General features: G+C 68.3%; 7 protein-coding genes across 7 annotated transcripts in view; 4 read left to right on the forward strand and 3 right to left on the reverse strand.

The window, feature by feature from the left end:
* The window catches only part of EMIHUDRAFT_450765 (hypothetical protein), a gene marked incomplete at both ends in the record, with an annotated part of 5,260 nt that extends 1,548 nt beyond the window's left edge, over positions 1–3,712 (forward strand). The window contains 9 exons of the mRNA XM_005774699.1: positions 191–358; positions 416–575; positions 660–743; positions 1,090–1,425; positions 1,468–1,540; positions 1,614–1,958; positions 2,114–2,170; positions 2,346–2,956; positions 3,029–3,712. Of these exons, the coding sequence (XP_005774756.1) occupies positions 191–358; positions 416–575; positions 660–743; positions 1,090–1,425; positions 1,468–1,540; positions 1,614–1,958; positions 2,114–2,170; positions 2,346–2,956; positions 3,029–3,712 (2,518 nt within the window). The remainder of the gene's footprint in view (positions 1–190; positions 359–415; positions 576–659; positions 744–1,089; positions 1,426–1,467; positions 1,541–1,613; positions 1,959–2,113; positions 2,171–2,345; positions 2,957–3,028) is intronic.
* A 1,069-nt stretch (positions 3,713–4,781) lies between these two features.
* Positions 4,782–8,192, forward strand: EMIHUDRAFT_207530 (hypothetical protein; the record flags this gene model as incomplete). The annotated part of the gene is made up of 4 exons (XM_005774700.1): positions 4,782–5,000; positions 5,219–5,581; positions 5,697–6,935; positions 7,758–8,192. The coding sequence occupies 4 exons, from the start codon at positions 4,782–4,784 to the stop codon at positions 8,190–8,192; spliced, it is 2,256 nt and encodes a 751-aa protein (XP_005774757.1).
* A 655-nt stretch (positions 8,193–8,847) lies between these two features.
* Positions 8,848–12,426, reverse strand: EMIHUDRAFT_310412 (hypothetical protein; the record flags this gene model as incomplete). Its single annotated transcript, XM_005774701.1, has 12 exons — positions 8,848–9,199; positions 9,251–9,399; positions 9,472–9,666; positions 9,835–10,053; positions 10,101–10,449; positions 10,545–10,721; positions 10,820–10,991; positions 11,066–11,279; positions 11,322–11,477; positions 11,663–11,666; positions 11,769–11,845; positions 11,956–12,426. The coding sequence occupies 12 exons, from the start codon at positions 12,424–12,426 to the stop codon at positions 8,848–8,850; spliced, it is 2,535 nt and encodes an 844-aa protein (XP_005774758.1).
* A 1,757-nt stretch (positions 12,427–14,183) lies between these two features.
* EMIHUDRAFT_450766 (hypothetical protein) lies at positions 14,184–15,593 on the forward strand (the record flags this gene model as incomplete). The annotated part of the gene is made up of 3 exons (XM_005774702.1): positions 14,184–14,821; positions 15,012–15,056; positions 15,261–15,593. Coding segments are annotated over 3 exons (1,016 nt in total), but the record flags the coding sequence as incomplete, so codon positions are not given.
* A 4,989-nt stretch (positions 15,594–20,582) lies between these two features.
* Positions 20,583–21,039, reverse strand: EMIHUDRAFT_207535 (hypothetical protein; the record flags this gene model as incomplete). The annotated part of the gene is made up of 2 exons (XM_005774703.1): positions 20,583–20,934; positions 21,032–21,039. 2 exons carry the CDS (start codon positions 21,037–21,039, stop codon positions 20,583–20,585), a joined length of 360 nt encoding a protein of 119 aa, XP_005774760.1.
* Positions 21,040–22,217: 1,178 nt separating this feature from the next.
* Positions 22,218–22,976, forward strand: EMIHUDRAFT_43709 (hypothetical protein; the record flags this gene model as incomplete). The annotated part of the gene is made up of 2 exons (XM_005774704.1): positions 22,218–22,577; positions 22,686–22,976. Coding segments are annotated over 2 exons (651 nt in total), but the record flags the coding sequence as incomplete, so codon positions are not given.
* A 635-nt stretch (positions 22,977–23,611) lies between these two features.
* EMIHUDRAFT_65136 (hypothetical protein) lies at positions 23,612–25,208 on the reverse strand (the record flags this gene model as incomplete). The annotated part of the gene is made up of 3 exons (XM_005774705.1): positions 23,612–24,040; positions 24,117–24,227; positions 24,387–25,208. The coding sequence occupies 3 exons, from the start codon at positions 25,206–25,208 to the stop codon at positions 23,612–23,614; spliced, it is 1,362 nt and encodes a 453-aa protein (XP_005774762.1).
* Positions 25,209–25,455: the final 247 nt, after the last annotated feature.

The following is a 25,455-nucleotide window of genomic DNA, read 5'->3' on the forward strand; positions in this document are numbered from 1 at the left end:
CTCGCTCCCTCCTTGCCAGCCACACTCCCTCGCCGCCCTCCCCCCCGCCCCACAGGCTCCTTGCCAGCCGCACTCCCTCCCGCCGCCGAGCCGCCCCGGCGACCCCCCTCCGGCAGGTGCTCGACCACCACCCGCCCCAGACGCGCCGCCACTTCGTCGCCACCCTCCTCGCCGCCGCCCTCGCCCCCAGTGGGCACCACACCGTCGCCGCGGACGGCGCCACAGGCACGGGCGTGCGCATCCTGTCGCTCCTCTGCGCACAGCGGCCGCTCGCGCTGGTCGAGCACGGCGCGGCGCTCTACGAGGCGCTGCTCCAGGCAGGCGGCGGAGGCGGGGGCGCCCTCTCGAGCAGCCAGCTGTGCGCGCTGTGCCAGAGCCTCGCCGTGGCGGCGGCGCGCGCGCCGCGGCTCCGCAGCTCGCTGCTCGTGTACCTGCAGAAGCACCTCTTCGGCGGTCGCACCCAGGCTGCGCCCAACCCGGGCGACGCCGTGGCGGGCGGCGGCGGGGGAGGCGCGCTCTCGGTCGCTCTCTGCCTGGCGGAGGCCATGATCGAGTGCACTGGTCCCGAGCCGCGCGTGCACGGAGACGACGACGACGACGACGACGACGACGACGAGGCCGGGGGCGACCGGCTCGCGGTGCTTCGCTGGCTTGTCCAGGCGGCACCTCTGGCACGCGGGGCCGATGCGGGCGCCGGCTGGCTGCTGGTGCGGCGCCACTTGGCGCTGCTTGCTCCGCCAGAGGTGGCCGGCCGCGCCACGAGCCTTGCCCACGGCTCATTTCCGTCGCGGTACCACTGCTGACTCGCTGCAGGTGCGGGCCCTCCGAAGCGATGCCCTGCCGCGCGCGCTGCGGCGAGCAAGCCTCGAGCTGCTGATGGAGCCGCGGCGCCCCGGAGCTGTGGCGGACTCCCGCACTCCGCAGCTGGCCGGGGGGGGCGACCGCGTCCTCACGCCCTTCGTCTCCGCCGCCGCCGCCGCCGCCTCGGGCCATCTGTGGCTCCCGCCGCTGTGCGCGGTGGGGGCGTACTCGAGCCGCTCCCGCCCCGCGATGCAACCACTCTCACGGAGACGCGTTCCGGCTCCTTAGGCGGCAGCCCGCGAGCCACATTCGCTGCGAGCTGCGTCTGCGCTCCTGAACTGTGCCGCCGCCGCCGCCGCGCTGGTCGACCCGCGTGGCGGTGCAGAGGTGGCGTGGGGTGCATCTCGCCTCACGTTTGGCGTCCCGCCGGCTGACGCGGCGCTGGAGGCGGCCTTTCGTGCTGAGATGGCTGTCGAGCGGCCGAGCACCGCCCCCGCCGCGACCGGCGAGGAAGGGGGCGGTGACGTTGCGATGCTCGGGGAGGCTGGGCGAGCAGCGGGCGGCTCCGCACTGGCGGGCGAGGGGCCGGAGGCAGACGGCGGCGCGGAGAGTGGAGTGCCGACGGTGACGCGACTCTCTAACCCAGGTCATGCCTGACTCTCGAAGGCGCGACGCCCGAGCGCGGGATCCATCGCACGGCTCGCGACCCTCGCCACCGCCGCCGCCTCGCTTCTCGGCGGTGCCTTGGGGAGGGGCGCCAGTCCGTGGCTCGCCGCGTACCCGTCTCATCCTAGCCGCCCCTCTGCTGTCAGGCCAGCTCGCCGCGTGCGGTGCCAACACTTTGCTGCCGGGCATCAGATCTTGCGGCGCAGTGGCTTCTCGCTCCCTCGCCCCGGAGTTTGTGGAGGCGCTTCGGCAGCGGCTCTACTTGGAGTCTCTCGCCGCCACGGCGGAGCGGCGGCTCGCCGAGCTCGCAGCCCCGCGCCACGCCCCCGGCGCGCCCAAGCGCGCACGTTCGCCGGTGCCGTCGACCGCCGCCGCCGCCGCGGCGACGTTTCGAGATGAGGTGTGCGCGTTGCGATCGCTTGCAAGCGCCGGGGCGACGCTGCCGCCGCGCATGCTCGCTGCCGCCCTGTCGTCGTTGGTTCCGCTCTGCGGTGGCGACGGCGCCGTCAGCGCCCACGGCGTCGTGACCGAGGATGAGGCGCACGCACTCGAGGCCGCGGCGGCCGCCGGGCGCGAGTCGACGGGCGTGTGCGACTTGTCTCTGCTGATTGCCGTCTTGAGCGAGCTCGGGTCAGCGCTTGACGAGGCCGGGACGTCGCCTACGGCCACGGAGGCTGCGACCGAGCCGCCTCCGCCCGCGGAAGTTGCTGCTTCCTCTTCTGCTGCCGCTTCTTCCTCCTCGGCTGGCGCGGGATCCAGCGGCGGCGGCGGGAGCGGCAGGGGAAGCGGCAGGAGTGTCGGCGGCGTGGACAGTGGCACAGACAGCGGCGTCAACGACGTCGCTCGCGCGTGCCTGCCTCGACTGCTCGCGGCGACAGTGCCGCTGCACGCGCGGACCGAGGCGGAGCGCAAGGCGGCCGCAGGCGCCCCTAGCGGTGGGGGCCGGCAGGGTGCCGAGGGTGTGTACCGGCGCAGCGTCGAGGCGCTGGTGCGCGGCTACCAGCTCCTCTGCCGGATCCTCGATGGCGAGCGGCTCGTGCGCGGGGTGGACACGCTCGAGGAGAGCCTCTCCGGGACGGTGCCGCCCAGTACCGACGTGCGATCCATCGCCGCTGGCCGCGACGGGTCGAACACGACGCTCGCGGCGTGGGCCTCGCAGCTCTCGGCGCAGGCAACCTCGCTGTCCGAGCCGCATGCCGCCGTCGCTGCGCTCCTGGCGGCGCGTGCCCTCGCGCCGACGCCAAACGAGGAGGGCGCCGCGGGCGGCCGTGGCGCCAGCTCGCCGTGCGCGCGCGCCAATCGCGCCCTGCAGCGCGCCGCCATCACGTGCTTGCGAGCCGTCTACCCGCTCCGGCGGGCGGAGCTGGCTCGGCTGCTGCCGCCACTGCCTCAGGAGGTCGCACGGTCGCCCGCCACGGCCGCAGCCATGTCCGCCGCCCTCCGCTGCCCGAGCGCGCGGCGCAACGCCGCGCTGTGCGGACTGATGCAGGTTGCGCTCCTTGCCACGCCGCCGTTGCGCCGCGCGCACACCCTTCGCGCTCTTCTCGCCGCCTGCCGCGAGGCGGCCACGGCGGCCGGCTCGACGAGGGCTGCAAGCCGGCCTCGCCGAGAGCCGGTGCCGCTGCTGAGCGGCGGCGGTGTCCACGCGGGGCTCCTTCTATGCGCGGCACACGTGACGGCCGCTGCGCGCGCGGCCATCCCGCTCGTCGCCACGTCGCTGCAGCGCTCCGCCGCCTTCGCGGCGCGGCTGTATGCGCTCGGCGCCGACGCGCTCTCCCTGCTCGCGCTGGCGGTGCGGGCGGAGTCCGCCGGCCGCCGCCCCTCGGGCGAGGCCGGAGCGGCGTGCGCCGTGTGCGCGCAGCTCCTCGCGGTCTCGCGCGAGCTCCTACTCGCTTGCGTCGACGCGCGCTGTCAGCCTGGCGTCTCGGTCAGCCGCTCTGCCCTGTCGCCTCCGCTGGCGGGCGCGACTTGCCTCGCCCGTCAGGCGCGCCGCTTCGCCAGCGGGCTCAAGCGGGACGGTGAGGCGGCTTGTGCTCCACCGCATCGCGAGGCGGAAGCCGAAGCCGAGGCGGAGATTGGCGAGGCGGCGGCAGCGGACCCGGGTGGTGCGCCCCGCACCAACCGCAGGGCGACAGGCTCGAGGGGCCAGCAGCCGGCCGCCAAGCGGCGCTCCTCTCGCGTCGGGGGCCGCGGTGCGACCACGGCTCGCTCCTCCACCGCCGGGGCGCGCCGAGCCCTGCTTTGAACCACCCAAGCGCTCTCTGCTCACCTCGCACTTGATTCGTGCTCAGGGTTCGGCTGGCGCGGACAATAGCAGCAGCAGCAGCGAGACGGAGGACAAGGAGAAGGAGGCGGCTGTCCCGCGCGCGAGCGTCGGCGGGCGGGCGCGGCTCCGCGGCGTCGGCGGGGTGCCTCGGCTGCTGCTCCGGCTCGACGAGCTCGAGCTCTCCCTCCTCGACGTGCGAGTCAAGCACCACGTGCCGGAGGGCGGCGAGGGCGGCGAGGGCGGGGAGGCGGGCAGCGAGGCGGCGTGGGTGGCGGCGGGCGGCGCGTCGGCGGACGCTCTGCTCCGACAGCTCGCCGGGGGCGGCGGAGGAGAGCGCCGCCACGTTCTGGCCGCTGCTATGAGCGGCGACGAGGGCAGCGGCGACGAGGGCAGCGGCGACGAGGGCAGCGGCGATGACAGCGGCGACGATGGCAGCGGCGCGGGGGGCGAGAGCGACGCCAGTGGCGGCTGGGACTCGGACGGCGACGCGGAATCGGCGCAGCATGCTCTCGGCGGAGGCAACTCCCTCGTCGCTGCGCTCGGCGGTGAGCCGCTAGCCGGCGCGGCGGGGGAGGAGGAGAGTGAGGACGACGGGTACTCCGTCTCCTCCGAGACGGAGGACGGGTTGTCGGACGAGGACGAGGGCGACGACGCTGGCGATCGCTGGACCGCGCGCGCCGCGGCGGGCGCCCTGGCCGGGAACTTGTGGCAGGGGGCTGAGTCCGAGGACGGGTTTGGACAGACGGTGGTGGTACGGTTCGGAACCAAGCGGGGGCGCGAGGAGGAGGCCGCGTAAGTACGATTAGTGTATTTCAAACGTTGGAGTTGTGGTGGCCCGTCCCGGCCCGCCCCCGGCCCGCATTGCGAGAATAGTCCGAGGAAGTCGCGACTGTGGCCGGGTGGCTGCTACCCGGCCCCCTGCCCGCCTCGAATGTGCGCAATGTCCCCAACGTGCTGCTGCACACTGCGGGGAGGCTGCGCTGCCCGCTGCGCGCTGGCCGCCCTGTTGCTCCCCGGCCGTGTGCTTCCCGCGTGCATATCCCGCAAAATGACTGTGGTCCCCGCGCTGTCGGAGCCTCCGGCGCAGCAGCCCAAGGGAAATTGGAAGACAAGGAAACCCGAACTCATCCGTGAGCTCCAGTTACATCCGACCGTCAACAGAAGAGTTCGCTTTGTTATCGGCGGGCACTCGCTGCTACAGAAGAGCAAGGCAATTGCTCGTCCCACGAGACGCCCCAGCGCAACTGCCCTCAGTCTCGTGAGCAGCGTGAGCTCTTCCTCTCGACGCGCTGAGCCTCAGCCTGCGCAACACTATGCTAGTCGTACTCAGCACCCTCGCTCTCGCCGCCAGCACCAGTGGGCCCGTCGCCGCCAGTTGGACCTCCCGTACGATCCATCAGGTGAGCCGGGCAGCACCCCGAATCGCCTCCCATCGCTGCACGTGATGAAGCAACTCTTTACTCGCTATCGTGCCCGCTTCCACAGGTCAGACAGCGACAGCTTGCTGACGCCGACGTCGCCGACTGGTTTGCGCCCATCAAGAATGGCATAAACCTCGACGTGGCACGGCCGAGCAGCGGCGTCTGGTTCAAGTGGCAGTACGATAAGTCGCAGATGCAGGCGATCGTAGAGGCGGGCTTTGCGTCTGTTCGCATATTCATGCCCTATGCCGCCAAGCTGGAGGAGACGCAAGAACAGATCGAAGACGCGCTGGACGCCGGGCTCTCTATCGTCGTGTGCATGTGGGGCCTCAACGACTGGGCGAGCAACGTGGCGAAGGGCGAGAGGGAGATCGCCAACGGCGGGTCCAACGGCGAAGGGTGGGGGCCGCTAGCCCTCGCATGGAAGGTATGTGCGCCGCCCCGTCCGCTCACAGCACAACCCGTTGCCTGCAGCTACACATACTTCAAATCATTTGCGACGAGCCCAAAACACTCTAAATCTGACGAGCCCACCGCGGCAGGGCTTCTCCAATCGGCTCGTCTTCGAGGTGCTGAATGAGCCAGAAGGCATCGGCTTTGCCAAGACCAGCGCGGGCAACACCAACGCGATGAAGATGTATAACGCGGCGGTGCAGGCTATCCGCAACGCTGATCCCGACCGCCCGATTCTAGTCGGCAGCCCAGGGCTCAACGACGCCGAGCTTCTCGAGTATGTGACCCGGCAGAGCCTCCCGTACACCTTTCTTGACGGCGGCCATTTTCACAACGATCCGAACATGGGCGTGGCGATCCACTTCTACGAGCCGAGGCACCCCTCAATAGTACCTGGCATCACCAACGCGCAGCAGACCAACTTCGCGATGTGGATCGGCAGCCTGACACAAGCGGATTCGGAGTGGCGGGACGGGATCAAGGTGTGGCAAGCGCCGATCAAGCTGCAGTTTGACTTTGTGGACGATTGGCGCAACATGGTGGGCCACTCCAACATCCCCGTCGCAACCACCGAATGGGGCTGCTGGATGTGGGAGAGCCGCAGCCAGAGCGACGACTTCCGGCGGTGGCTCGACTACACAATGGAGCAGTTCGCTGCGCACGATGTCGGCCAGATGTGGTACGTGGGAGTCATGTCCAACCAGTACGCCTACACCATTTTCGACTCGGAGACCGGCTGGGACGCCGCCATACTCCCCAAGCTGACGGGAGAGCAGCCGCCAACGAGTTGGCCGCCGATCAACCAGATGCTCAACGGCGAGTTCCTGCGCACTTCGTGGTCGGACGCGACGCAGGCGCTCCCGTGGGTCGCGACCGGCGTCCAAATGGTGATCATCGACGATTGCCGCGCTGCGTTTGGCACTTACGACTGCGGGGATGCCGGCTTCAGCGGCAGCACCATGCTCAAGCTGGAGGGCACAGGCGGCCAGCTGTCGATTCAGACGTACCCTGCCGGAGATGGCACGACTGGCTCTCCGCCCTTTGAGGGAATCTACGGTCCGCAGGGCCGGACAATGCTGCACCTCACCCAGGGCGCGAGCTACAGCCTGCGGTTCCTCGCCGGCACCAGAGCGGGATCGCAAGGGGTCGTGCGCGCGCGGCTCAAGGCGGCAGGAGGCGCCTTGATCCACCAGTTCAATGCGATCACGGTCTCGGGCCCGCCCACGGCCAGCCACCAACTGAGCTACACTCATAGCGCCGCCGACGCGATGGACGTGCGCCTCGAGTTCGACTTTGGAGCGGCACAACAAGTTATCTACCTCGACAAGGTGGAGCTTATCCGGCAGGCGGGCTCCGATCTGTCGCCGTCGACTGCGCCGTCTCCACCGCCATTGCCATCCCCGCCTCCGTCGCCATCTCCACCGCCATCCGCTGCGCCCTCACCACCACCATCCGCGACACCCTCGCCGCCACCGTCTCCATCGCCTCCGCCATCCGCTGCGCCCTCACCACCACCATCCGCGACACCCTCGCCGCCACCGTCTCCATCGCCTCCGCCATCCGCTGCGCCCTCACCACCACCATCCGCGACACCCTCGCCGCCACCGTCTCCATCGCCTCCGCCATCCGCTGCGCCCTCACCACCGCCATCCGCGACACCCTCGCCGCCACCGTCTCCATCGCCTCCGCCATCCGCTGCGCCCTCACCACCACCATCCGCGACACCCTCGCCGCCACCGTCTCCATCGCCTCCGCCATCCGCTGCGCCCTCACCACCACCATCCGCTGCGCCGTCGCCGCCGCCACCTCCTGCTCCACCGCCGCCCTCGCCGCCTCCGCCGTCAGGGCTGCCGCCACTCTCGCCCTTCCCGCCGTCGCCACCGCCGCCGCCGCCGTCGACGCCGCCGCCCTCGCCGTCGCCACCGCCCTCGCCCTCGCCCTCGCCCTCGCCCTCGCCACCACCGCCGTCGCCGCGGCCAATGCTGACACCACCGTCGCCGGTGCCGGTGCAAATGCTACCACCACCATCGTCCTCGCCACCGCCACCGCCGTCAACGCAGTGCGACCAAGCCCCAATGCAGCTCACGCGCCCCGCCTCTGCGGGCGACACGCAGATCTCAGTCAGTCACCACCGATGCAGCCTTGGTGAGGGCGACACATTCATCCTCGGGAGCGAGACTCTGACTATCACCAGCTTTGACGGATATGACCGCCGTCGTTCGCTCGTTGCCACTGCCCGCTTGCTCTCCGAGACGGATGTCACCGTTTCCTTCACACCAGCACTGACGAGCAACTACCCTGCTAGCTTCACAGAGACACTGTCGGCGCCGTCACCGCCTCTCTCCTCGCCTCTCTCGCCGCCGTCCGGCGCACTCGAGCTCTCCGGAGACGATGGCAGCGATAACTTCCTCCTCCTCCTTCTCGCCGTAATTCTCGCGGCGCTTGTTGGTATCCTCATCATCGTTGTCGTTTTGGTCGTCTTTGTGCGGCGCGCCGGGGAGGCTCGCCAGGCTGAGCGGCAGCAAAGGGGGAAGAGCCCCGCAAGCTCGCATGGCGAGCGGGCGAGCGTTCACGCGTATCTCTAGCCTGGAGAATCATGGCTAGATCAGGTGACAGTGCGCGCGTGCCGAAGCGAGCAGCGTGGCGAACGACCCTGGTCGAGTGTGTGTGTATTATCAATTGTGCATGTGCCATGCGTGTCGGGTGCGTGTGTGTGTGTGTGTGCCATGCGTGTAGTGTGTGCTGGTGGGTGGTGTGTGTGCTGGTGGGTGGTGCTCTAATGCTCACTCATGTGCGTCGTGTGTGATCTGCTGTGTGTACTCTGTACGTGTATGTTCTCGTACGTCATGTGTGTTAGTGCGCGTACCGTGGATCTCGTGTGTGTGTTTGGTGCATGATGTATGGTGTGCGTGCCTGTGGGTGGCGTTCGACAGTTTTAGGTCTGGCACGTATGTGTGGTGCAGTCGGCCGTCGAGATAAATTAAAAATGGTCAAACTCTGAGACGAGATGGGAGATTTAAAAACGGATTTAGACATTTAATAAGCGAGCAAGCGCGATCCTCGGGTGTGCCGGAGTCGACCGCGGTTGCGCGGACCGGTCGAGCGTCGTGTTATTTTTTGCTTGTGAACGTATATGGGCGTGCGATGCCGGAGAGGATAAGAGGTAACCACAAGCCGCTACCCACAAGAGGTACGCACGCACACGAGCTCCCAACGAATATGTTGAGCACCAGACCCTCCTCAGCTCGCGCAATTCGACATGAAAGCGAGCAAGCAGAGGTTGGAGTGGATGGGCTCCTGCAGCTCGCACCAGCCAGCCTGCTGGTGCTCGCGCAGCGCGCGCAACGCCGGCATCGCCGCCGGCGTGGTGAGGAGCGCCTCGCCGTGCAGCCGCAGCAGCACGTGCAGAATGGCCTGCACGAGTTCAAAGTCGCGCCGCGTTTGCAGCTGCCGCACCAGCAGCGCGAGGGCGAGGACGAGCATCCGGCCGGAGTCGTCCTCCCCGAGCGCGCGGATCTCGAGGTCGAGCGCCGACGGCCCCAGAGTGAGCAAGTAGTCGGTCACGGCGCTCGTCGCCGCCGCCGCCTCGCTGCTGCCGGCCCCTTCTCCAGCACCGCCGTCGCCACCGCCCGGCCCGAGCGACAAATGAGGCTCGGCTGCCAGCAGAAGCGCGCAGAGCGCCGAGTGTGCGCCGAGACCCTGCTCCCGCATCCGCCGCGCGCGCGCGCGCTTCGCCTTTGGCCCGTCGCCCTCTTCGGCCTCGGCCGGCGCCGGAGCCGCAGACGCGAGCAGCTCAGCCGACGAGGCGGGCATCGAGGCGGCGGCGGCGGCGGGGTCGGAGGGGTCGACGAAAGTGCGCTCGACGCCGTCAAGCGAGGGCAGGAAGAAGGGCGCGAGCGCCGGCTTCTTTGGCGGCTCGACCGGCTTGTTCCGCTCGTTGATCGCGTCGAGGTTGACGAGCGCGTTCACGTGCGACGCGGGCAGCCGCGAGAGGGTGAAGAGGCGAGGGTGCAGCTGCGACTCATTCTCCGAGAGCGAGGGCAGCGCGCCGCCGCCCTCCTCGCCGCCCAGCTCCGCCTCCTCCATCGGCTCGTCCTCGCCCTCCTCCTCCTCCTCCTCCTCGCCGTCGCCCTCCTCGTCCTCCGACTCGTCGCCGCCGTCGCCTCCCATCGCCGTCGGGAGCTGCAGCGGCGTCGGCCGCGTGTCAGTCACTGCGCCGATGAGAACCTCTTCGAAGAGCGGCCGCGACGCCCACACGCAAATGGCCTGGCTGTCGACGTGCGCCGTGCAGAGGAACTCACCCCCGGGCGAGACGGTGATCGACGTCGCCGCGTACTCAAACGAGTACCAGCCGATGAGCGCGCCGGACGGCACGTCGACGACGCGCCTGTCAAATGCCAAGACCGACTCCCTCAGGGGAGGGGCGGGCGCTCGGCAGGTCCACGCCTCGGCCGGGCGGCGCACAGCGTACAGTCGAGCGCCGACGAGAGGACCCAGCGCGCGTCGGCGCCCCACGCGACGTCAGTGAGCGTGTTCGTGTGCCCCTCGAGCCGCCGCACGAGCCGCAGCGCCACCGCGTCCATCACGCGGACCGAGAGGTCGTCGGCGGCGAGGGCGACGAGGGTCGAGTCGCGCTTGTGGCGCAGCATGCCGCACGCGCACCCGACGTCCGCCGTCGACTGCAGCTTGAGGGCGGCCGGCGCCCACAGGCGCAGCGTCCCGTCCCCGCCGCAGGAGAAGAGGGTGCGCCCGTCAGCCGCCGCGGCGAGGCCGCGGACTGCGCCCTCGTGCCGCTCCTCGGCGGCGGCGGCGGCGCGCGGCTTGCCCGACTGCAAGTTGTACCTGCGGCGGCGGCGAGGCGGGCACGCGGCTCGGTCCCCTTCCCCCCCTTCTCAGACCGGCGGGACGAGGGCCGGCCGGGATGGGGCGGCGCTCACTTGTCGATGGCTCCGATCGCCGAGCCGAGAAAGGCGAAGTTGCCGCACGCCGAGATGGCGACGGCGGTGATGGGCGCCGCCGGCCGCGCGGCGAGCGTGTGCGGCGCGAGCGCCTTTGTGGTCGTGTCCCAGCTGTAGGCGACCGGGCTGCCGGCGTGGCACGTGACCACATTCGCCCTATGGCTCGCGGCCCGCCGGTGATCACACACGCGACTCTGCGCAAGACCGCCCTCGCCCGCCTCGCCCCGCGCCAGTCTCGCTCGCGCCGCTGCGACGATGCGAGCGCGAGGACCGGCGGCAGGCGCCGCTCCCGCACGCTCGTCTCGTGCATCGAGCGCCGCTTCGTCTCGCGCCCCTGCGACAGCTCGCAGTCCTGCTGCGCCGACCAGATGGAGCTGCGCCGCAGCGTGCGGTCGCCTCCTGCGGAGAGGAGGTGCGTCTGCCCGCCTGCACGGGGAGAGGTGCGCGGACGTGTCATCGGCGTGTGCTCGACGGGGAGAGAGGGAGGCGCGTCCGCCCACCCGGCCCGCCGCCCACGTGCAGCTCGTCGTCGTGGAAGCGGACGAGCGTCGGCGGCGCCGCGTGCCCCGCGCGGCCGCGCAGCGCAGAGAGCTCGCCAGAGTGTAGGTCGCTCGACCACATGCGGAGAGAATTGTCGGCGGCGCCCGCCGTGAGCAGCTCCGGACGGCCGCGCAGAAAGTGGCACGAGGCGACGCCGCCCTCGTGCGCGCACGGCTCGAGCGAGAGTCGGGCGCGCCTGCGGGACGTGTACTGGACGCGTCCCTCTGGTGCCCCCTCGGGCTCGGCTCTCGCTCTCTCCTCTCGAGAGAAAGCAATCGCGCGCCGCTCGAGGTGCCAGACATGGAGCGCGCCCGAGGCGGCGCCGGAGACGAGCCACGGCTGGCCGTCGGTCCGGAAGGCGAGGCAGCGCACCTGTTGGGGAGGAGCGACGACCGTGGGCGGGCGAGGGGGCGGCGGGCGAGGGGCGGCGGGCGAGGGGGCTGCGGGCGAGGGGGCGGGCGAGGAGGGGGTGGCGCGCCGCGTCTCCGTGCGTGTGGCGCAGCTCGAGGAGAGTCGTGTCGAACTTGAGGTTGTGGAGGAGCAGGCGGCCTACTCACGTCCCTCGGCCCATTCCTCAAAGGAGGGTGGTGGCGAGCTCCAAGCCGGTGGAGCAGCAGCAGGCCGTCTGCGAGGCCGACGCCGACGACGTCGAGCGCGGGCGACTGCTCGAACGCCGTCACCGCCGCCCTCCACCCGTGCTCGAACTCGTGCACCCGCTTGCTCGAGCGGAGGTTCCACAGCTGCGGGAACGCGGGCGCGGCAGAGGGCGGTGAGGAGCGGTGTCGGGAGAGGTGTCGGCAGAGGTGTCGGGAGAGGCCTGCATTCGCCCATCCGGCGCGCCAAGCAGCACCTTGTTGAGGTAGGTGGCCGGGTGGCAGAGCGCGCTGGCGGCAAATCCAGGGTGGAGGCGGCCGGCGACCTCCCCCGAGGGGAGCTGCCAGGCGACAAGCAGCCCAGTCGCGTCGACCGACACCACGCTCGAGCCCATCGCGAGCAGGTGCCGCACGGGTGCCGTGTGCTCGCCCTCGAGCGTTGCCACCAGCTCCGCACGCTTGTACACGACCACGGCGGTCCCGCAGGCGACGAGGGTGTAGTCATCGTGCGCGCCGAGCGCGGTGATGCCTGCCGGCAGCGACGGCCCCACGAAGACCTGCCGCAGCTTGGCGCAGTTGTAAATCTGGAACGTGCGGCCGAGCGACGCTGTCACGAACGTCTCGCCTCCGTGCTGCACGACCGCGACCGGCAGCCCGGCAGAGACGAGGCCGACGGCGCGGTACGGGACGAACAGCTCGCCACCCTTGGTGGCAGAAGGGACGGACATCGGCGGCTGCGGTCGCGGTGCTAGCACCGCAGCGAATGCCGCGTGCCCAGTCGGGTTCGGGCTCCGAGCCCAGAGGGAGCGCAGATTCCTGCTGTTCTTTGTTTTGAGCACTTGAGCACTGGATAGGGTCGATTCCGCGTGGTACGGGACCCCTCGATCGTCTCGCCCTCCCTCACTGGAGTGCTCATTGGGGGGGGTCATAACAAACACGGTACAGGATCGAGGTGCACGCTGCCGAAGCAGTGTCGTCCCCCCTCTCCCCGACGGCGATGCTCCAATCAGCGGATAGAAGAATTTGGCAACCCGTGAAAGCCCGCGAAGCGTTCACCGTCGTCTCAAGCGCCGCAAAACATGATAGCTCGGCTTATAAGTCCTCTGTCGAGTCGCCTGGGCAAGAGTCCGACAACGACAGCTTGCCGGGCCAGGGCTACACGTCCAGCCACGCATCGAGTGACGAGCAACCAGCAATCCTGCTCCTCGACGACAGCACATCGTCCTCGCATGCCAATCAGAGAAGGCAGGCAAGCCATCCCAGTGACACCCGATCGACCCACAGCGATCCCACGGCTGAAGATCCTGGCGCGATCGCTAGTTGTTGCGCCCTGCGAACGACTACGGTGTGCCTGTGCAACCCACGGCCGCTCAAGCCGGTGTGTCTTTATTCAACGCACGGTGTGCGTGGCAGGAACGACAACGATAGTGGTGGCGCAACTTCGCCGAACTCGTTCACTGCTTGAAAAGGCTGCACAGAGCGCAGTATGAGCTCGAGCGTTGGTCCATTCAGACTGCGGGGGCAAATGCATACGCCACAACCACGCTCCAGACCGCGCTGCTGATCCGGCAAATTGGAGGACCTCGTGCCTCTCGGCTTCTCTTATGCGTGATGCCAGCAGAAAGGTCGCTGATTCATGCTCAAATGCGGCACCGCGAATCTTCGAAACAGCTGCCGCTGGCATCCGCCGTGGACTAACGAAAACTGCGATCTCAGTGCCCCAGCACGCAAAATTTTCTCTGCGGGGCTACCGCCCCGCACCCCGCCCGGGATGAATTCACACCTCTCAGCTGCTGTCACCTGGAAAACTCATCGGATTTGGGCCACTTGCCTGGGCGACCCCGGACCCTTGGCGGACGATCATGGTGCCCCCCGGGACCCCCCGTGCGGGGGCCTTCAGGTTTGGCCTGGAAATTACCCTGCGACCGCCTGGGTATTTTGTCGATTCCTCAATTTTGCCTCAGATTTTGCCCCAGACCAGCTCTCAGACTCAGGCGTCAGGGAAACTCGCGAGTTTCCAGAATGGAGCACCAAACACCCTCTGTTTTCCCTGGAAATAAACGGAAACGCAAAGTGCTGGGGACCCTCTGTTTTCCTTTTTGTTTGCCGGAAAACCTGGTACAGGCCAAGGTGTGACCGATCGAGCTACAAGGGGAGCTTGTTCAGCAGGATCCGGGATAGTCTGACGCACTACCTCACTGGGCCTGAGATCATCGAGACAACACCCTGAAAGTAGATCGATGTTTTGTTGTGTTTGAAGAGCTGCGAAGAAAGAAAAGTGGGAAGGAAAGAGAAAGAAAGAAAACACACAACCCAAGGGAGGGATGGGAGGATAATAAATAAATAAATAGAGCAGTCATCTCCAGGAGAGATGGGCGACGCACGAACACAGAGGCACGGATGGGAGGACGGCAGAGGCACCTGAAACGAATTCTTTCCGGAGAATAGCCTGGCTGCACCTCCATCGCTCGGCACTGCGCGCCAACAATGTCGCTGCTGATCGCCTGCCTCCCGCTCGGCCTTGCCACCGCTCCTCGCGCGCCTCCGTCGCCTCTGGCGATGGCGACGATGGCGCCGCCGCTCGCACGCGTCGCGATGTCGGCCAGTGCAGTCAACCTCGATGCCGCAGCCGTCGACGCCGCCGCCGCCGCCGCGGTGCTGCCACCGACGCCAAAGACGAACGCAGTCAGCCGCAAAGTCTTCGGCATCACCTTCGCGCTGCTCACCGCCTTCGTCGTGACCGGAATCTACCCGCTCGTCATCTCCGCCACCATCTACTCGAAGCTGTTCGACAACGAGCGGCGGCGGGCAAACGACTACGTGGTGCAGTGGTGGGCGCGCACGACGCTGACCCTCTTCGGGGCCAAGGTGGCGCTCGAGGGGCAGGAGAACCTTCCTCCGCCGGGCGAGGCCGTGATGTACGTCCCGAACCACTGTTCGTTCCTGGACATCTTTTCGCTCTCTGGCTTCCTGCCGCGCCGCTTCAAGTACATCTCCAAGATTGAGATCCTGCGCATCCCGCTCGTCGGCTGGGCGATGGGCTTTGCCAAGCACATCGCGCTCGCGCGCACCGATCGAAAGTCACAGCTCAAAACGCTCAAGGAGGCGGTCGAGACGCTCAAGGCAACGCCACCTCCTCCTCTCTCCGCCTCCGCCTCCTCCCTCTTCCTCTCGCCGCTGTCTCCGCATCTGTCTCCTACCCATCTCCCCTGCTCTCCTCTCCCACTCCTGCTCCTCTCTCTCCTTCTCCCCCACCGACCGCGACCCAACTCCGCGCCGCCCCCTCCGCCCCTCCGCCCTCCTCCCCTCTCAGGCGGGCAACTCCCTCGTCACCTTCCCCGAGGGGACACGCTCCAAGGCCTCCGCCGCCCGCCGCCCCTCCCTTCCCCTCCTCCCTCCTCTCACCTCTGCTCCCCTCCCTCACCCTCCCCTCCTCTCCCCTCCCTCCCCTCCCTCCTCTCCCCTCCCTCCCCTCCCCTTCCCCTCCCTCCCCGCTCCTCCCCCTCCCTCCCCCCTCCCACCCCACCCCCACCCCTCCCCCCCCCTCCGTCCCTCCCGGCAGGACGGCGTGCTCGGCAGCTTTAAGAAGGGCCCCTTCACCATGGCGGCGCGCGCCGGCGTGCGGATCGTCCCCATCTCCGTCGTCGGCGCCGCAGCTCGCGACTTGGCGTACTCCTCTGCGACTCCTCCCCGGAGCCGTCTCGGCACCTTCCCTGTAGGCACGCACGTGTTTGGGACGGGCGCGCTGCCGATCGCCATCCCGCGCGGCGTGCGCATCATCGTCCACCCGCCCCTCGACGCGCCGGTCGCCAAGCAGGAGGACGAGTCGATGGCGGCCGCGCGGGCGGCGGTCCTGTCGGGTCTTCCTGCGGCGATGAGGCCAGCCGAGGCGTGAGCGCGACCCCGACTCATGTGGCCATGCGTCCTGGACGGAGGCGCACGGAGCTCGCGCCGAACGGCTGGGCACGTGTGATTTGCGCACTGTGTCGTGCGGGACGCGACACACATTGGATGTCACAGATAAAAAAGCCGTAATGCGCACACCGGCGCGGGCACCGGACAAAAAAGATAAAAGTGGCTCGACTCGGCGCTGGCGGATAACGCGCACGGCCGCACGCGCATCGCGCTCCCCTCCCTAAACGAATAGGCATGCAGCTTTTGCAGGGTGGGATCGCACTCTCCTTCTCTGAGAGACACATCACACTACACACTCGGAGCTGTAGCCTGTACTCCCGCGCCATGGGTCTGCCGCTTTTCCCCTCGATACACTCAAATATGGTTCCGAAACGTCAAAGTTGCGGCAAGCTTCCCGGCGTCCCACCGCAGCTAGAAAGGCGGGCTTGCGTTCCGCCGGCGGACTCCGAGGGGGAGAGTGACGCCCCCGCGCCCTCGGCGCCGCGGCGCCTCCGGAGCCGCACCGCCATCGCCGCGAGGGAGAGCGGCACCAGGCACAAGCCGACGGTGGCAGCAGCGTCGAACGCGCCCTCGCCCGGCTCCTGGTCGGGCGACGCGTCCGTGTCCCACGAGGCTCCGAAGAGCGCGGCGGCGGCGACGCTCGCTGCGAAGAGCACGCCGCCCGCGCAGGCGCGGAAGGCCAGCGACGCGCGCTCGACCCGCCCTCCGCGAGGAGGTGCTGCTTGCGCCGCCGAGGCGCGCTCCTTGCCGCCCGTCGCTCGAGCAGCCGCGCCGGCGCGACCCGCGTGCACCGCGGTGGCGGCGACGCCGCAGGAGAGGCCGAGCAGGAAGCCCATAGCCCACTCGGCTGCATTGTTCGCAAAGGAGGAGGTTGCGAAGGAGTGGACTGGGTAGGTGACTGCCCGTTTGACCAGGTTGTACGCAGGGTAGACGGCGACGAGGCTGCTCAAGAGCACGACCAATGGCCGGCGCGGAGGTAGCCGCGGCGCGCCAGCACTCGCCGCCGCCGCCTCCACCGGCGGCAGCAGGAGGATCGACAGCCCGCCCTGCACGCAGTGGCCAAAGCTGTTGAACTCGGGCAGAAAGGAGCTGTTGGGCTCACACTCGTACGGCACGTCAAACGAGCGAGCGTGCACCTCCTTGCACTTGAGCCCAAAGTCGAAGGCGGCAGGGTAGCCGCCGAATCTTCCCGCGCAGACCAGCCGAACTGCGAGCTCGAGCGACAGAGAGAGGCCGCCGACGAGCAGAAGTGAAGCGCCGGCATCGAGCCGCATGTCTGGCCAGTGGTTGGCACGACCTCCTAGCGCAGCGCCAGCGCCGAGCCAGAGGAGCGACAGGGCGAGGAGGCAGGCCGGCAGCACGTAATTTGGACGCGCTGTCGGCTGCAGCGTGAAGGCGGCGAGCGAGAGGCCCATCGAGGCCAGGCCGACAAAAAGGATTAAACCGCGGAGCCACGGTGTGTGTGCACCCTGCACCGACCTTGAGCGGCCGAGAGTCATGGCGGACGAGGCTGGAGGCTGCATATTCAACTGGCCGAGGCGGCCATCGCGCGGTCTACCGACCCCCCTCAGGGGACTCCGCCGGACTCTTTCGAGGTCTCCGGGACTCTTGACCTCGAGAGAGCGTGCGTGTGCCTCTGCGGACCAAGCGGCGGACGAGCCCGATCGATTCATCGAAGAAAGAATTTTAAACCGGCTGATGTAGGCTGGAGCGTGGCGGGTGGAGAGGTCGGAGGCCGCACACATGAGAACGGTCCTCTGTTTATTTATTATTGGAGATTGCCCGACTTACTGGTGCGAAGAAAGAATTTCCGATCTTCCCGTCTTAGTTACACACACGGCAACCCGTCTCCCCTCTCCACTCCCTCTTATTCTCATCCTGTAATGCGGAGTGTACAATCTACAAAACCCGCACTGTCATCACCTCTCAACCTCCGCTGCTCTCGCCGCCGCGCCCGGCCGCCCGCCGCTTGGCTGCCTACTCGAGGGGCGCATGTCGTAGACCTGGCGGTCCTCGTCCGCGGCGTTGTAGATGCAGACCGCGATAGCAAAGCCGCGCGGGGTGAGAGACCGGTCTGCCTCCTTGGTCCCCTCACCTCGACCAATGGAGACGACGCCCTTAAACGCCGCGTCGACCTTGACCTTTCTATGCGGAGGCATTCGGAACCCGTTGCCCGTCCAGAGGCCGGTCCGCTTCTTGTACGCATCCATCGCAGGAAAGCCAGAGCTGGGCTTTGGGTCCGACTTTGGCAGATAGCCACCGTAGTCGCAAGGATCGAAGTCGAAATCTGGGCCGCGCCAGAGCTTTTTGAGGGCGCCCGTCTCCGGGTTCTCCAGATAGAAGCGAGGCTTGCTCGGCCATTTCTCGATAGCCTCGGCCAGGCTGGAGCAGCGGTCGGCGGCGTTGTGCTGGTACGCCGGATTCTTCTGGCTCTTTCTGCTGCGGTTCGGCCCATCCAATTTGCTCAGGTCATTGCAGGGAGGGAAGCCGGACACAAAGTGCGTGTGCGCGCCAAACTCCTCCTCGATGGCCTCCAAGGTGGCCGGATCGTCCAGGTCCGCGTGCCGGCGCTCGACGCCTCCGTCCATGGTTGGCTTGCCCTCGGGATGCTTCCAGTCAAAGGCGACGCAATTGTAGCCAGCTTCCGCCCATGGCCGCAGCGCTTGCAGCGAGTGGTCATACAGGCTCACCACCCACCAGCCTCCGCGCGGAGCCACCTTCACCTTTGGGCGCCTGTCTGCATGTTTCGCATTGAGCCAGTCGGATATGGTCGGCTGCGAGTCGCTGCCCATGTTGGGCTGCGAATCCGCCTGTGCCGCCAGCTGCTCCCCCTTCCCGCCCGTCGCCTCCCCATCCGCCTCGTCTACCGACTCCTCGTCCGTTGCTGTTCCGCTCGCCGACTCTGCTCCACTTGGCGTCTGTGGCTGCGACTGCTCTGTCGCCTGCTCTCCAACGCTCGGCTGCTGCTCCTCCTCCACTCCTTCTGGCGGATCAGACGGCACGCTGGCAGGCGGAGCCTCAGCAGCGCGCACTCGCTTGTGCTTTTGCCCAGCCTGGCTGAGCAACACGCCGCCTGGCTCGCTGCTTGGTCCTGTGCCAAAGCCAAATTCGAGCCGCTTGCTTGTACGCGGAGCGGCCGGCGCTCTCGAGTCGAAAAGAGAACGCGGAGCCGTTGCTGGTGCTGCCGACGAGGCCGGCGTCACGGGGTCGGGATGCGCTATGTCGGCCCAGGCATCGTCCCATTCAAAGTAGCCCCGGGTCGGCGTGGCGGGCGCCTCCACCTCCCTCTTCTCCGCATCCTTCCTCACCGCCTCCGTCCCCACGGCGGGTGTGGCGGGCGTAGCGGGGTCAGGATGCGCTGCGTCGCCCAAGCTGGCGTCGCCGCCGCTGCTGCTGCCGGCGCCGCCGCCGCTGCTGCTGCTTGCGGACGCACCGGCGGCGGCGGCTTTGCTGGCGAGGAGGAAGCCGGCGCGGAGCGGCCAGAGGCGCGCAGTCGCCCGCCGCCGCTCCTCCGCCTCGCGCTCCCCCGCCTCTGCCCGCTGCTTCGCGTGCCGCCTCTCCTCCGCCTCGGCGCGCTTGGCGGCCACCCGCGCGCGCTGCTCCTCGCTCAGCGCAGGCGTCGGCGCCGCCGCCTTGCCGAACCCCGCCGCCGCCTTGCCAGGCGGCGCCCCCGAAGACGCCCCCGTAGCGCGCCGCTCGAGCGCACGCCGCCGGTTGAGCTCGGCCCTCTGCCGCTGCTCCTCGGTGAGTGCAGCAGCGCCGCCCACTTCCCCTCCTACGCCTCCGCCTCCGCCACCGCCGCCGCCGCCGCCTTCTCCTCCTCCGCCGCCGCCTCCTCCTCCTCCGCCACCGCCGCCGCCGCCTCCTCCTTCGCCCCTCGCCGAGGCGTGCTCCTTGCTGTCGTGCGCGCCGCTTTCCGGCATGGGCGCGTCACTCACAGCGTGCTCCCAGGTCGCGTCCGCAGTCTCTCCATCCGCCGCCTCCCCCACCTGGCTTGCCTCCGGCACAAGCATCGTCGCCGTCAAAGTAACAAGTGGTACCCCATCGGGTGTCCGCGGCACTGTCCCCGCTGGTAGGACAGTGATCGCCGCAAACCCTGTGGTCAGCTCCATATCATCTCGGATATTTTTTGTAGGCACCGGAACGCCAAAAAACTAGTATGTCTTCGAGTGAAAAGTAATCCGAGCGAACCCGCGGCCGCAATGAATTAAAAGGGGCGGTTTTCGAGGGGGAATCTGGAGAATCTGGGAATCGGCTCACCACCGACCCCCACCTCATCGAAAAACTTTTCACTCCAAGACATACTAGTTTTTTGAGGTGCTCTACAACCTAGGCACGGTCGCCGTCGCAGCGCCAATAGGCACCGCTCGCCAACAGGTTAGCCGCATACCGAGGCGGGTCCGTACGTGAACGCCGCAGGGTCTCAACCCCTGGGCCAGTTGTTGGTGGAACCACCTCAAGGCCGGCGCGCGTGCGCGGGCGATGGACTACGCCAGCAGCTCAAGGGCTTGCTCCCTCCTCACCACCGCGCGCGCGCTGCTGCAGGAGCGCCGCGTGACGCACTGCGGCATGCCGCACTGCGACATGCCGCAGCTGCACCGTTTCCCTCCGGACACCATCGTGAACTCGGTGGCCTGCGAGGACGCGGTCAGCACCGCGCCGGATCCTGGAGGGAGGGTGTAGAGGATGTAGAGTGTAGAGCGCTGTAGAGATGTAGAGATGTGGAGCGCTGTAGAGCTGTAGAGCTCTACATCCGGCGCGGGACAGAGCGATGCAGATGTAGAGCACTGTAGAGCGCGATTTTGCTGTAGAGTTTGTTGTAGAGGCTCTACAGCAAACCCGCCGGGAAGGCAGTGACTCAAAGAGGTCGAGCCGCACTAGTGGGGTGTCTCCGAGCTTGCTGGAGCTCTGATGGACGGCCCTGACTATCACTGACACACAGAGAGTCACTCTGACGGCACACAACACCCTATAACTGCGTCATGACCAGCCTGCCATGCGTCGCCGGTGCCGCATTCGTCGCAGTGCTTCTGTAGCAGGCGGTGGACTGTCGGCTGCGAGGACGGTCGCATTTGCGCGAGGCGAGGCGAGCATTGCTGAGCGTTGCATGCGCCATGCCTCGCGCCAGCGCGTGCGGGAGCTCCTGGCTGAGCGTTGAGTCCAAGCGAGTTGCGCTGGCCACGATCGCTACGCCGAGCCGAGCTGACGCGCCGAGGCGCCGGCCAGTCGCAGCCGTGAGGCATGCCACAGCAGCAGAGGCACCTGCCACCCATTGGGCGGGCAGACAGAAGGCCAGGGCAGCACTGGCAAGTGCAACGCGCCTAATGTCGGAGAGCGACCGTGCCTCTCGTTCGCCGCTTATGATGTAGAGTTTGTTGTAGAGATTTCACGTTGTAGAGCGCCTCTACATCGCTCTACATCTGCATCGCTCTGTCCCGCGCCGGATGTAGAGCTCTACAGCTCTACAGCGCTCTCCAGCGCTCTACATCTCTACAGCTCTACAGCGCTCTACACTCTACATCCTCTACACCCTCCCTCAGGCCGGATCTCTCCTGAGAGCCGGCGCGGATCGCGGATGCAGCTTTAAGGCTCTGCCGGCGGATCTGTGGCCTGGCGTATGCCAGGCTGCGGGTCCAAAGTGTCCCGGCGCGGCGCGCGCCACCGCCCCTGGCGTGGGGCGGGATGTCAGTACGTGACCAGTACGGTGTCCCTGTCCCTGTGCAGTGTGCTCCACCTTGCTCCTTGGCTTGAGTCAGGCTTCGGGCCTGGCCTAATCGCTCGCGCGCGGGTGTGCCTGCTTGGCGCAAGCCAAACAGCAACAGACACTTATGGCTCTCTGATGCCCAATGCCCCACTGGGCCAATGCCCCACTGGGCCGGGAGCAACCTTAAACTCCCTCGCACGAAGAAGAATTTGCGACGCTCGCGAAGAAGAATTTTACGAGCCGCCGTCCTCCCATCCCTCCGTTAAAGAAAGAAAGAAAACAGACAACCCAAGGGAGGGATGGGAGGACGGCACGCCGCCACCACACAGGGATTTTAAGGAGAGGTGTGTGGTGCGCTATCCGTCGCCCACCCTAGGGAGTCTGCCTCTTCCTATCTCTCTTCGCAGTCTCTCGCCGATTCTCGCTGCAACCTTCATGCCACCTCGCGGTCGTCCCACCCTCGTCGTTCTCTCCCTTGTCACTTCCTCCTCTGTCGCGTCGTTCTCTTCTGCCTCGTCCTCCGTTGTTATGTTTTCTTTGGCCGCAAGAATTCTTTTTTACGAGCGGCTGGCCGGGACTGGCCGCGCTCCCCACTCCCGTTCCCTGTGTCCCTAATCGTCCTTCCAAGATCCTGCTCGTGCAGGTGGGGCCACGCCAGCGCCCTCGCTGTCATCCGGCGCGACGAGGCGATAGTAGTACGGCATGAGCCAGGCAGCATCTCCCAAGAAGAAGGGGCCACGGCGACGAGGCCCCCGGCGATCCAAGCGGATCAATGAGACGAGCCTGCAGCCCAGCCACGAGCCTCAAGCTCCATGCCCAAAGCGCACACGCACTACGTCGCCGCTGCCTCCGCCCTCCGCCGTCTCGCTGCCTCCGCCGCGCCAGCCGTTGCCGCCGCATCGGCTTATCCTCGCCCCGATGGTCGGCGGCAGCGAGCTGGCCTTCCGGCTCCTCGCTCGGCGGCACGGCGCGCAGCTATGCTACACGCCGATGATCCGGTCCGAGGAGTTTGCCGTCCCACTGCTGGAGCGCCACGCCGACGACTGCCCGCTGGTCGCCCACTTTTCGGGCAACGACCCGCTGACGCTGCTCGACGCTGCGAGGCAGGCCGAGCGCTGCCGCGGCGTGGTGGCGGTCGACCTCAACCTCGGCTGCCCTCAGCGCGCCGCGCGGAGCGGCAGGTTTGGCGCCTTTCTGTGCGACGCCGCGGACCGCGCGCTGCTGCTCCGGATCGTGAGCACGCTGTCGCGCTCGCTGTGTGTGCCGCTCTTTTGCAAGGCGGAGGATTCTCAGCCGCAGCCCTCGCCGCCTCACCCACACACGCTCCCCAACCGCCGCTTCGCCGCCGTTCCCCCGCGTCTCACACAGATCCGGCTGCTCGACGAGATCGACGAGACGCTCGCCTTCGCGCAGCAGCTGCAGGACGCGGGCTGCGCGCTGCTCGCCGTGCACGGACGCTACCGCGGCTCTCCGATGCGCCGGCGGGACGGGCCGGCGCACCTCGACCAGGTCGCCCTCATCAAGCAGAGGCTCTCCGTCCCGGTCGTCACGAATGGCAACGTGCGCAGCGGCGCGGAGCTAGTCGATTCACTGCTGCTCACGGGAGCAGACGGGGCGATGACGGCGGAGGGGGCGCTCGACGACCCGGCCATCTTCGCGAAGGCCATCGCGCACGCGCACGCGGAGCGGTCGCGGCTGGCGGCGGAGCGGAGGCGCGCAAAGGCGCTCAAGGCGCAGAGGCGCGACGGGAGGCACCTTACGGAGGAGGAGGCGGCGGTGGTCAGAGGCCGGAAAGCCGCAAAGGCCACTCTCGCCCAGATCAAGGCGATCTCGTCCGCCTTGCCACCGCCGCCCAGCGCCGCGCCGCCGCCACCGTTCGCGCTTGCCGAGCAGTACATCGGACTGGTGGAGGAGCACCCGCCGCCCGGTGGTGCAGCCGCGCTGCTCTCGCACGCCGTCTTCCACCTGAGGCGGCTGTGCCGCACCCCGCTGGCAGAGTTTGGGCTCCTCGCCGACCTCGAGGCATGCAAGAGCCTCGCAGCGTGTGCGGACGTGATCCAGCGGTGCCGCGCGTTTGCTGAGGGCTCGGAGGCGTTCCAGGGGCGGCGCCGCCCGCCGTCGTATTGGCGGAGGCAGCAGCGGCGGAAAAAGATGTGATCGGTATTTTCGTGTTGCAGTATCCGTGAGTGTGTCATATCAAAACCGCGCCCGACGGAAAGGCGCCGACCCGTAACACACTGTAGCTGTGGGACCTTTGCACACGAGCTGACAGAACCCTCCGCAAAACGAACCCGTCACCATTCGCACGGCTGGTAGTCCTTCACGAAGCGGCCGTACACGGGCGGCTCGCCGTTGGCCGCCGAGAGGATCGGGTCGAGGATGCGCGCCGCGGCGTCAACCTCGTCGAGCGGCGTCTGGAAGTGGTGCTTCTCGGCCGTGCGCGCCGCACGCTGCAGCGGGTTCTCGTCGTTGATCCAGCCGGTGTCGATCGAGTTCATGTAGACGCCGTTCGCGGCGAGCTCCTCGGCGCAGGTTCGCGTCATCATGTTGAGCGCCGCCTTGGCCATGTTGGTGTGCGGGTGGTTGGCCGTCTTGTACCGGTAAAACTTGCCCTCCATCGCAGACACGTTGACGACCTGCCGCGCGGCGACGGGCGAGCGCTGCAACAGCGCGCGGAGCCGGCTGTTGAGGATGAAGGGCGCGAGGGTGTTGATTGCGAGCACCTATCCCCACGCCAGGCCGTCGGGTGCAGACGCGCGAGGCACCGCCCGCCCGGCGGCGGGAGCGCGCCTCCGCCACCTCGCCGGTTCGCACCTGCCCCAAGCGGAGCAGCCAGCTGTTGGTCGTCCGCAGGTCCAGCTGCTGCCCATTCACGTCGTGCGCCCCCGCCGGAAACAGCGCCGCCGCCTCCTCCCCGCCCGCCTCACCCGCCTCGCCCGCCTCTCCCCCGTCCGCCGGCGCGCCCCAGACAGGGAGCTGCGACCAGAGCGCCGATGGGACGGCCGCTGCCGGCGCGGCCGAGCCAGCGCCGTCGGCGGGCGCGCCGACTAGCCGGCCTCCCTGCGGCACGCCTTGCGACAGCTCGCCCTGCGAGCGCTGCGGCGGCGCCGCCAGCGGCGCGAGTAGCTGCTTCGTGGCGGGCACAGCGAGGGCGGCGGCGGCGCCAAAGCAAGCTTCGTGGAGGGCCAGGCAGCGGCGGTGGTCGGCGGGAGCCTCGTGCGGCGCCAGCTCCTTCTCGATCAGGTGGCGGTAGTACTGCGCCGGCCTGCGGATTGTCTGGCACGCGTTGTTGACGATGTCGGACAGGTGCGCCTCGGTGGCGTCCAGAAAGGCGCAAAAGCGCTCGAGCGCCTCGAGGTCGCGCAAGTCGAGCCCGAAGATCTGCAGGTTGGCCGACCAGCGGTCAAAGTCGGGCAGCGCCGCGAAGCGCGCCGCCGCATCCACCGGGAAGCGGGTCGTCGCCAGGACGCGCGCGCCGCACCGCAGCAGCTTGAGCGCCGCCTGAAAGCCAATCTTGACGCGCGCGCCAGTGAGCAGCACGACGCGGCCTCGCAGGTCGGCGGTCTGCAGCCGCTTCGCCTCGTTGAGCGCCGCGCAGCCGGGGCAGAGGGAGCCGTACAGGTGGTGCAGCCGCCGGTACCACACCTTGCAGATGTAGCACGCGCGGAGATGGAGCAGCTCGCCCTCCCCGTCCGCCTCGCCGCGGCCGCGCGCGAGGAGGCCCGATCCTCGGTCGGATGCACCCTCTTCGGTCGCCTCTTCCGCGCCCGCCTCGCGGAGGCGCGCCTCTGGCTCGCCGCTTCCGCTCGCCTCGCCTGGCGGTGGCAGCGCGAGCGGCGCTGTGCTGTCGCCGCCGGTCTGGCGGTGCTCGAGGAGCAGCCCATCCACCATCCCGACGGCGCCGTCGGGCACGCGCGGGGCATCGGCCGACTCCAGCGCGCCGAGCATCTCGAGCCGCTCGCGGCGCATCCGCGTCTTGTCTGTTGCGGCCCGATCGAGTGCCTTTTGCTGCTGCTCACGCCGGTGGCGCTCGCGCTGCTTCTCCTTGCCTGCTCGTATCTTGTCGATCCTGCTCGCGCCCGTCGTCGACCGAAAGTCCTCGATGAGAGGCAGTAGCGCCAGCCGCAATGGCTTGAGT

Source organism: Emiliania huxleyi (genome assembly GCF_000372725.1).
Source record: "Emiliania huxleyi CCMP1516 unplaced genomic scaffold EMIHUscaffold_31, whole genome shotgun sequence".
Classification (NCBI taxonomy): Eukaryota; Haptophyta; order Isochrysidales; family Noelaerhabdaceae; genus Emiliania; species Emiliania huxleyi.